Below are 12,300 nucleotides of genomic sequence, written 5' to 3' on the forward strand. Positions count from 1 at the left end.
ATTTAAACCAATACTTACCTTTAAAAAAGTTTTTTTTTTTTTTTTTTTTTTTTAGTGTTTCTAAATATCTAAACGTTTGCAATGCTCATTTATAGAATTCAGTTTAATGGATCGTATTTGAAACAATAATTAATTTTAATTAGTTAAAAATGTTGAGAGAATATTCATCTGATAAAATAACACATTAGTAACTAACTATACTTTAGTAGTAAATTAGTCGTGAATTACAAAAGTGGGGAGAAAACAATAAAACATAACAAAAAAAGCACATAAATAAAATGAAGCAAAATAAAACGCATTTGATTCTAAGAACCTAAGCGTTATACTTAATAAGTACGGGACATATCTTTGTCTCTTTAATTACTAGTCCATTTTCATCGATTTTACGAATTCCATTCCTGCATCTACCTTTCAAAAGATCTTTTGACACATTTTTGTAGTCATCATTTATCACATTTTGAGTTAAAATTTCTTTGTTCTTTTCTGACAGATTTCTGGAGATCTTTTATGATGAATGATTTAATTTTGAAAGAATAGATTCAGTTTAATCGATTTATGAATGCATAGAGTTGTGGGAAAAGTGATATTCACTTTGTTTTTATTCCGATTTACCAAATAAGAAATTACAGCATTTAAGATTTATTCTTTTAATTTGTCTTTTAGAGAGTGGTACTTTAAAAACATCTTAAATAGATAATTTTTCTCTGAAACGAGGCAATTGTTTTATCTCTTTATATCTGAAATAAACAAAACAAATATGTATATTTTAGCAAAAGAGTTTTGAAAGATTCTGCAACTATTGTATTGCAAAAATCAATAACTTTAACACATTTTATTCAAACTTTTTCCATTACATGGCGTGGCGATAATGAGATAATTTTTGCAATTGAAGTTCAATTTGCTACTTACGAAGTTGGATTCGTTTGTTTCAAGAATATTACATTTAAATTGAAGTTTCTGAATTAAAGTGATTGGATTTAATAAGTTTGATATTTTCAAAAATTTTAATCTTCATGTAATTTTACATAATTTTGTAGAAATGCAACAAAATATTTTTTTTTTTAATCTTAAAATGTTCTTTTAATTATTTCTATCAGCTGAAAATAATGTATTCTGATGTAGTATTAACAGCTTTTTTATTAGAGATTTTATGAAAAAAAAAAGTTAAAATAATATGTTTAAAAGCAAGAGAAAAATACAATGCATGAGAAATTTAGTTCCTGCGTGTTTCGAATGAAGGACTTTCTTAAAACAATTTACTTTTTAAATTTCATTAGCTAATTATTTATGTATTTTATATTTAGTTATTGGAATGAAGATATATGATATGTGTGTTGGATATAAGTTCTGAGTTAATATTTTCTTCATTTAGATATCATTTTACTTAAAAAATGAAGTTCTAAACGAACAAAAAAGTATTTGAACAAAATAAACTCATAGACTTTTCTATGATTAAAGTAGTGAAAGAAGTAAATGTAGTGGAAGTAATACAGAAGTAGTAAAGTAGAATGCAAAAGTTTTGTTTTTCCTTGTAGTTTTTGCTTAAAGATTCTAACGTGATTCAAATTTCACCTTGTTGAAAAATGTAACAACTCTATAAGTATAACGGTGAATGCTAACCAGTTATATTATGGAGAAAAAATTTGTTGAGTAATAAGTTTATTTTTCTAAGCAATGCATTTCTACAGTCAATGCTGCTGTAGCACTTTTGAAACATTGTTTTTTGTCTTCATTTATCACATTTTGCAGATTAACTACTTCATTCGATTCTCACATATTTCTGGAGTATTTGCGCAATTTAATTTTGATAAATTATTTAAATTTTTTGAAAAAATTTAGACGGCTTGCATTTAGAAGCGAATAGTTTTACATTTTTAGGATTCGTAATGTTTTTTTTAATACACGTTGCCTGAATTGGCGCACATCACCGGAAAGTCAAACTGAATGGTTAAAAAGTTAAAATGTATGACAAGAAAGTTACCATGGTCCAACATTTATGTCATTGTAGAGTGTTTTTGGACGATAATTTTCAGTAAACTTTTGAGGATAATTTACAGTAAAATTAGGGGTTCCTGTAGAGACTACATTTAAAAAAAATATTTGCTTTCAGATTGTCGAGAATATTCATATTTTACAAATATGACGCTATGCATCAACAGGTTAATAATTATTAATATATTTTTTGTATGTTTAATAATTTATATTACTTCTACGCATTCCGTTCCTGTAGTTACCTTTAAAAGGTTTTTTAACACATTTTTTTAAACCATCATTAAGTACTTTTTCATTAAAATATTCATTGTTCCTTTCAGACAGGCTTTCGGAGACCTCTTATGATGAATATTATGAACATTATATGATGATGATTATTAATATGGTCTTACGAACATTAACATGATGAACATTGAATGATGATATTATGTGATGAACATTTGTGAAGATAGATTCTGTTTAATCCCCACTGGGTAATAAGTTAAAATCACTTTTTCCCTTGATTAAAACTTAATAATTAATAGTTATGATATTTTAGGCATATTTTTAACAAATTTTTCTCTTTATTAGCTAAATTTTTGCTATACTCATACATGGAACCAATTTTCATGACTCGTGATTAAGACTATAATCTCATAATGATTTCTGTTATGCACATGCATGGAACAAATTTTTATGGCTCGTGATTATGACTATAATTAATTTAAATTAATTTAAAGGAAAGAATGTTGAAAATATCCATATGATAAAATATCGCATTAAACACTAATATTTTTTAGTAGCCTGCGTCGTGAATTACAGAAAAGGGGGAAAAACATTACAATACAACATAACATAAGAAACGTATAAATAAAATAAAATTCATAGCATGCAATTTATTTATAGTTTCCTTCTTTTATCGTGTAAAGTACATTAAGTACATTATAATATTAGAAACAAAGCATTTCCGTAATCAAACTTTCTAATTACAACTTGTTTTGAATTTTGAATTCAAACTGTAGTCTGAAGAAAATTAGTTTATATTTTGCATCATTTAACAGCAAAAAAAGCATTTCATATTTCGAGTTAATTTATTAAATTAGTAATAAAAAACAATATTCTTACCTGAAAATATTACCTTTTAATTGAATGTTCTTAAACTTAAAAATAATATTAGGAAAAATATTTATATTTCTAAAATAAAAAAAAAAACCTCATTTACTTTACTATTAAAATTTTTCTATTAAAACAAGTTCATTAAAAAAAACAATGACAAATAAGTAAGAATTTTTTTTCCTTATCTAAATTCTAAATTTTTCCTTTGATCTCTAAGACACACTTCAAAAAAAATATGGTTCTACCTTAACTACAAATATTCTAATTCATAAATTTTAAATCTTTTATTTTTCTAAAATGTTTTATATTTTCATAACAGTTAAAACAAACTTTGATAATGAAACTGAGAAAAATGACTCGAAATATTAAATTTCTATAATCGCCCAAAATATAACTTTGTGAATATGCCACATAAAAAGTAGACGACACTAACGGTATTCACATTTTGTGACATATTAAATTCATTTTGTTTGGAAAAAAAATTACTTTAAACTAAAATAAAGATGAATCTTTTACTCAGTATTTTAAAGAGATGGTAGGAGATGGCGCCACTAATTGTAAATCTCAGCTGAGATTTACTCTAGTTTAAAGAAAGAACTGTAAGCCGAAGTAATTCAAATTTTTTAATATTTAATGAATGAAAGAGATTTTATTCAAAAAATTTAAAGATACGAATTATTTATTTATTTTCTTTAGATACCATTTTAAAACAAATGGCAAAATGGGCCATTTGACGCTAGTGAGACACGTATGTTCTCTTGTCACGAAACTTGTGATTCTTATTCTTTTTAGGGAAGAGTATTGCATTTAAATATTTTAATTTTCTTTTTTAAGCTGAAATGGAAGTTTAAGAAACGAAATATGCACTGTCATATTTCTTAACTTTTACTCTTTAAGAGGATAAATTTTCCTTACAATAGAAAAATGATACCAAAAACACAATTGCAAGTAAACATATTTTCGTGTGATATGAAAAGTTAACACACATCATAGTATGATTATTATGCCCTTTTGTAACTGATTTATCTATTTATCTGTAGTGGTAGTCAAAATAATTACTAATTAAATTTTAAATTAAAATTTAAAAAAATAAAAACAAGTGTTTTGCATCTACTTTGAAAATTAAAAAAAGATCTTCCAGAAAATCCAGAGAGTCCTACGTGGTCTACTTCGTTAAAAAGTATTTTCCAGTGGTTTCAGTATTTGTAATTTTAAGTGATTTTAAAAACCACAATAAATTAAAAATACGAAGCATCACATGAAATCAGGCCTTTAGAGAAAAAAAAAATGGTAGAAGAACTATTTCAATAATAGATAATTATCTGGCCAAAAATTCTATTTATAACAATAAGCAATTCATGGCTATTAATTTTTTGCCACGGAAGAAGCAATTCAATAGATAAATTGTATCCTTTAAAAAAATTTGGAAATTTGGTAGTCAAGGGTATTTAATTATTCACGAAAAATGCTATAAATGAAATTTATTTGTTACCAGTTTTTACTCTTTTCCGTCTGGATATATATGGACTTTCAGCCCTGCATAAAATGAAACTTCATTGTTGGAAACTTATGTTGACGCTTTTTAAAGAGTAGGCGTAATTATTCTTTTTAAACAAGATTAACTCTTTGATTAGCTACTAATTTCATATCTGCCAACTTTCACTCTTTCCGAGAATGGATTTTCAGAGTGGTTGTAAAACAATAAGCGAAAAACAATCTGACTCAAAAATATATTTACATACCTGCCAACTTTTAATCCTTTCCATTATAATTTTTCCTAGTGGTATTAAAATGGAATTAAAACTTCAATTTTAAGCAAAGAAATACGTTGTATTTGAGAAAACTTAAGATGACAACTATGATAGTAACGCATATTCATATATGTGCTTAATTTTTGCAAGAATAGTGGTGATCAAAATCATTTAAAAATTAAATTTAAAAAAGAAAAAACAGTATATATTTACTACCACTTTAAATATGAAAATAAAATCTTCCGGAAAATCCGGAAGAGTTGGCAGGTATGTATTTATATTTTGATCCCGTTGAAATTCGCGTGAGCAAGAATAATTATGCTTTCATATATTGATTATAATTATTTCTATGTAGTGGTGGTCAAACTCATTTTTAATTATCATTATAATTCAAAACATTTATTGGAATAACCTGAGTATTGCCACCACTTTAAATATGAAAATAAAATCTTCCGGAAAATCCGGAAGAGTTGGCAGGTATGAAATTTATGAAAACTTTTTCAGAAGGCGGAGCAGTTGGAATCCCTGAAAATTGAAGAATTGGAAGTCATACACTTAATGTGTTGATACCACAACTTCTTTTCGAAAGTCACGGCTCATATCATTACAAAATCAAACATTTGAAGTCTGTGAGAAGTATTTTTTCATTAGTAGTGAGTCAAATCAATCAAATTTTTCAACAATGCCAATATTTTTTTTAAACAAATAGAATGGTAATACCACACTTTAAGTGCGTAACCAATTGTCTTTATGTCCTTTTGTTTGTGCATTTATGTATACTGTTAAAATTATTTTAATCATAATTTATTAAAATATAAATACACTAATTTCAGTATCTATAGAAGTTATTTTCAAAAAACTACGGAGATTCCGCAAAAGTTGAAAGGTTTGCAAATCTTATGATTCTTAATATTTAGGTTTACAATTAAAATTACTTAAATTTTGGCAAACGCAACGTTCGGTTAGCATTTTATGCTGTAAAAGAAAGCGTTTTAGTAGTATTTTTCCACATTCGATAACATGCATTTGTGTTTCAACTCATCTATGGAAACCGTTATAAAAATACCATGATCAAAAATACACCGAGAAACAATTTTTTTTCTTCTGCTGATATTATTTTTGAATGGGTCTTAGATATTTTCATGTCATTGATTTTAAATCTGCAATTGGTTTCTCTCTAACAACTGCAGAGATTCAAGTATATATTCCTAACCAGAAACTAAGTGCCTCCCAATTCTCTGCTACGTAGGGAGTGATAATACATGTCAGTTTATGAAGCGATTTGTTACGGTCATATTATTTGCGTCTTAAGTATTATTTTCAAAGAAACAGACAAAAACGGATGCATATAAGCTTATACATTCCTTATAAACTTGTTCATTCAGATAAAAAATAAATTTAACTAAAAATAATATTTTTGAAGAAAAAAAAATCAGTAACTACCTGATTAGAACCTTTTTCATAATTTATATCCCATACCTGCCAACTCTTCCGGATTTTCCGGAAGATTTTATTTTTATATTAAAAGTGGTAGCAATACTCAGGTTATCCCAATTAACTTTTTGAATTATAATGATAATTAAAAATGAGTTTGACCACCACTACATATAAATAATTACAATAAATATATAAAAGCATAATAATTCTCGTGCAAGCGAATTTCAGCGGGATCAAAATATAAATATATTTTTGAGTCAGATTGTTTTTCGTTTATTGTTTAACAACCACTCTGAAAATCCTTTCTCGGAAAGAGTGGAAGTTGGCAGGTATGATATCCCCACATCCTAATTAAATTAAATAAGACCAAGCACTTGTATAATTACAACAAAAATTTGTTCCCCATCGTCAGAAATACATATTCTTAAGTTTTATAATTTATTAACTAAGTATCTACAATATTAGTTTTAACCCTTTTGAAGGCAGTGGTAAGTATACTTACCACCACGTTTTACCACTTTTAATTTAGGTTTCCATTTTTCAATAACTTCAGCTTTCTTGAAGTGAGTTTGAATAAAATTGGTAACCATTTGTCACTTTTCAAAAACGCATAAAAGTTGTAAAATACATAATTCCTCTTGAAGTTTGTAGCATTTAAGGAATTTATTTTATAAATAAATAAAAATAAAAGTCAGTAAGTTCCTAATAGGTCATGTTAAATATATTTACCACCAAAAAAATGTCATTTTTATAAATTAAATGAGTTTTTTTTTATATCAATTACTGTTCTTAAAACAATTTCAATTCCAAAAATACTTTAATTTACCTTTACTGGAAATAAAGGGCCCGTTAAAGGGTTAATGTATTATTGGTAAATAATTAAGGTGAAACGATACTATACTCTTAAGCGTTTAGTTTATGGATGCAAGCAGTGCTTACAAAGCATAGAATGCTGGTGAAAACTACATATATTTAACAATTTTTCCTGATCTTTCCTAGTAACCTATTCTTAACAACTAAAGAAATATAGAAAAATTCATGGAATATATATCTGTAAGTTCGTTTGAATAATGTTTTAAAAGTAAATACCATGCTGAGAGATTTTTTTTTTTGATTTCATGATTTTACAACTGAAAAAAAAGCCATGAACTATCTGAGTCAGTTTATTAAAAATTTGCTCGCAATTAATGAAAAGATTTTCAAAAAAGAGGAATAAAAAATCTCTGCTTTTCTAAGTTAGAAGAAAACTTTTGCGTTTTTCTGAGAGACGGATAGGAAAAACAATGTAGACAAATTCAAATTTGACTGAATTAACAAAATTTCGAACAATTTTACAACAAAACAAAATTTAAGGCTATTTAAATTTCACAGATATATCTGACTTAACAACTAACAAAAAATATATCTATTTTAGCTTTATCTTTAAATTTAATTCAAATTTGTAAGTGTTTTAAAGAAAAAAAAATTCAAATCTATGATTTAACATTTAAACAAAACTACAAGAATTTAAATCTGACATGTTAGCTACTCAACTTGAGTATTCTCATTTCCAAATCCTGTTTTCAAGTATCCATGTGATTATTTCAATAACATTACTAATATTATTCTACTCCTCAAATTTACAAACAAAATTTGCTTCGATAAAATCACTTCTATAATTAATTGCTTATTTAATCTACGAAATGTTTGATAAACGTTCAATAATCTGAGTCAGTTTATTGAACGTTTGTTCACGATTACTGAAAAGATTTTCAAAGTGGGAGAAATAAAAATCTCCGCTTTTCCCAGCTAGAAGAAAACTTTTGTGTTTCTCTGTGAGACTTACAGTTTCCCAAAGGAGCAAAAATGACTGAGAAAGAATAATGAAGTCGGGGGAAGCTGTCGGGTGGGAAAATTTCATTTCCTTCTAACATGCTGACATTATTGCTGGTAGCTGCTGTAGATTTTTCTTTAATTTCACTAGCAAGTTAATCTGACTAAAAGTGCTATAATGAAATTTCTTTGACTTTTTGACTCCTGAATCGATAAAAGTTTGGTGATTAATCAAATTCATTGTCGTTACTTTTCTATGATTTTTTTTAATCTTTTCTCACACGTATATGAAAATATTATTCGAAATTTTATTGGAAGGGAAAACTATTTCCGTATTTGGTTTCTGTTCTTGCTGTTTGAGTGGATAAATCAAAATTGATTTTAACTTCTAGACTTGACTCAAGAAGTGTGCTTCTGTTTGTGCGTTAATATATTCAAAGTAAATTACTCATTCTTATGCCAGAAATGGCACTTTCTAATAGGTTATGGATTGTTTAAATTTCCTATGATAGAAACTAATAACAATAATATTAAAATAAATAAAATGGAGATAAATATAACAACTGCACTCATAAAAAACAAAACTTACATTTATTAAACTAAATCATAACTACTATGTTTGAGTTTGCTAATTAAATATAAAAATTCTTACATTTTCGTCATTAAATCCCTAAAAAAACGTATGACATAAATATTTGCATTTCAGCCTCATATTGTTTAACCAAATTAAATTATATGAAACTTGTTTAAGGAAATGTATTTGTAGTTCTAATATTTTTATCACAAAATCGATGCTGATCACCAGGATAATATTTAAAATGAAATACGCTAATACAAATATGACAATACACAATGAAAATCCTACAAATTATGTTTACATCTACGTCAACATACGTTATTTGATTCAATACTCAGATGTAATTTATTATTTTTATCTACTACTCATATGTTATATTTACTAATTGATTTAAAAACATTCTCATTGTTATAATAACTTCCAAATTATCAAGCAAAGTGCTTCACCTATTTGTATAGCTACCATAATGTTGCTAAACTCAAAATGTTTGTAACTCAATGTATTTAAATTTCATGATGAAAGAGATAGGGGTAGCTGCGTGGCCCAGCTGGCCAGTTTTATTAAATAAAGGAAAGGAAACAATGAAAATAAATATTTAATAGGAAGTCGTTGCTAAATGATGGAGATTTTCATTTATTCACTTTGGACAGACCATTTGAAGCTCTGAAATTTGGATTAAGTTTTGGTGTTACTTTGATCCATTAACACATTTTTACTTAATTTTAATTTGACGACATTGCTCAGAAACATATTTTTTTCCAACTATTTAGGAATTCCATATGAAATTTAACGCCAGTTGAGTGGGTGGAAGTGAAAATTATCACATTTTGTCCCAATTATTTCAGGTAAATTCTCGACTGCTGTAAAAGTCATTTGCTCATCTCAATGTTTTTTTCTCTCTCTTCAAAAAAAAGAAACAACATACAATTTTTATGTTATCTGGAATGTTACATACTTTTTTCCACGTGTTATTCAATAATTAACAAATGAATGCATTACTACGCTCTTTTGTATTAATGATGATCTTTTTATTACTAATTGAAATACGCACGATCTGGGTGTCTACCGGTCATGAAATATTTCATGACACCAGTTTTTATTTTTTTGAAGTAAAAAAGAATTGCCTTCTAATAAAGACATCAGGCGTTGACGAGTTTAAACGACACTGTGCACAGGAAGGTTGACACTTTCGACAGTAGCAAATTCTGTTATGGAAAGAAATATATCCTTGGTTTAAATAAATTTTTACAATAATTTTTTCATATTTTTTTATGTAGAAACCACTTTTTTTTAATATGCGCTGATGGGTTAAAATACGCATTTTCCTATTTTCTAAGAAGTATTTACATCTTCTTAGATATGTTTCCGAAAACTTATAAATGTATTTTGGTATATAGATAGCAATTATATAAAATCATATGTCTCTTCAATCTTGCCCAACCACTTTTTGAATTTTGCCCTTGTTGTGGCCACTCTATTATTTTTTTCTTTCTATCATTCTCAATTCATGCTTTTTTTTTTAATCGTTTCAAATTAAACAAAAAAAATTACATTGACTTTTATTTTAATCAAACCATAGGATATCCAATACACATATTATCCTCTATTTTTTGGTGATATTTAAAAAAATGCCTTTATTTCAAATGAGTTTAACGTTTACTTCAAAATTTCTTAGTTCAAAATTTCTTTAGTCCTTAATATCTTTCGTCTGAAATGTCTCTATTCCGAAATTTCTTTCGTCCGTAAAATCTTTAGTTCGAAATATCTTTATTCCGAAATATCTTTATTCCGAAATATCTTTATTCCGAAATATCTTTATTGCGAAATATCTTTATTCCGAAATATCTTTATTCCGAAATATCTTTATTCCGAAATGTCTTCAGTCCTTAATATCTTTAGTTCAAAATTGCTTTAATGCGTAATATCTTTAGTCCGAAATATATTTAGTCCAAAACACCTCCAGTCCGAAATTTCTTTTGTCCTTAATATCTTTAGACCTAAATTTCTTTAGTCCCCAGTATCCTTAGTCCGAAATTTCGTTCGTCCGTAATATCTTTAGACCTAAATTTCTTTAGTCCCCAATATCTTTAGTCCGAAATTTCTTTTGTCTGTAATATCGTTTTTTCGAAATAACTTTAGTTCATATTATCTTTAATTCCTAAAAACTTTTGTCCGCAATATATTAAAAATTTGGATCAAAACTTACCTTTCTTATTAATTCTCCAACCATCCCATTCCATCCTACAGGAGAATTGGGGTCCTGACCTCCATAAGCTGAATCATTGACTAACCTTAGACTATAATTAATATTTAAATATTCAGCTATAAGGTCTGCTAAGTCCTTGCAGTAACCTTCAAAAACATCATTTCCTTCTAAGATGTCTCCAGGGTCTGCTCTTTTGTACATCAAATAAGGCTCTTCCTTGAAAGGAAAGAAAAGAAAAGTATTTTTTTTTTAATTTAAAAATATTGCTAATTATTTTCAGTATCAGAAATTTAAAACTGTCAAGACATTGTAAATTACTAATCGCAGAAAGTTCTTCGTTTTTTAACAATGTTAGCTTTTTTTTTTTTTTTTTTTTGAATAAGAGTGCTTACAAATTTACTCTTTGCGTTAGTAGTACTGTTAGTAAAATTAAAATAAAAAAATAATTTATCAAATAAGGATTCAATATTAAGTACTGATCTGAAACTAAGACAAGGAAGAGAAAAAAAATTTATAGTGAAATAATTTTACTTATTTTTGTTATTGGGAAATATAAAATTAGCTCGTACTTTTCTTATTTCTAAACTATTCGTTATTACTTTTTCTTGGTAATAAAACAGTTATATAGATCAGAAGAGTCCCGATATTTTATTTTATTTTATAACCGTCGTTGAACAGCCGACCCAATTTTTTGGGTTTACGACTACTAATGTTCAACTCCGTTACCATGTAATTTTGAACCCAATTCAGAAGACAAAGGAACTCCTGGATCAAGTATTGAGAGAAAAAAAACTTTTGACTTCGTGGATGACTTTACTGGTGTAACAAACTCGCATTTGCGTTACATGGAGAGGAAGACTACGAGAACCACCTCCCATGGTTAGCCAAACGGCAAAGGGACTCTAACCCATGATCCGCCTACCACTGAGGATATATTACGTCGGCCGTCAGCAGCACTGTGGTCGATGCAAGCCGGATGCGGATTCGTTTTGACCAGAGATTGCTGAGGATTCAAACCCGGTTCACTTAATTGGAAGGCGAACTCTGTGCCCCTGACACATCGCGGCTCTAGAGTTCTGATTATCCAAGTTTCCACTTTAACTGAGCTGTCAAATATTTAAATTTCTTTTTTGTTCTAGTTTATTTTTTCTATTTTTAAAACTACCGCAAAACAAATTCTGAAATTCTTCCAAACTCTCAGAAAAACATGATGACGGATAATACGAGATTATCGATTATATATATATATATATATATATATATATATATATATATATATATATATATATATATATATATATATATATATATATATATATATGTATATGAGTGCGTTGACATAAAAAATGTTTAAGTTTCTTTTCGAAATGCATATTTATACAAACAAAAATATAAGTAAAATAACAATGCTCTCAACAAAAACGTGTGAA

The 12,300-nt window shown here is 27.2% G+C and overlaps 1 protein-coding gene across 2 annotated transcripts in view; it reads right to left on the bottom strand.

Annotated features, from left to right (window-relative positions):
* Window positions 1–12,300, bottom strand: part of LOC107442611 (glutamate receptor 1) — a 273,575-nt gene that overhangs the window by 116,150 nt on the left and 145,125 nt on the right. For both annotated transcript variants that reach the window (XM_071188105.2, XM_071188106.2), the window contains exon 9: window positions 10,871–11,086. In XM_071188105.2, coding sequence (XP_071044206.1) covers window positions 10,871–11,086 — 216 coding nt within the window. The remainder of the gene's footprint in view (window positions 1–10,870; window positions 11,087–12,300) is intronic.

The sequence above is a fragment of the Parasteatoda tepidariorum genome, chromosome 12, assembly GCF_982258835.1.
Source record: "Parasteatoda tepidariorum strain Cologne lab strain chromosome 12, Ptep-v5.0, whole genome shotgun sequence".
Classification (NCBI taxonomy): Eukaryota; Metazoa; Arthropoda; class Arachnida; order Araneae; family Theridiidae; genus Parasteatoda; species Parasteatoda tepidariorum.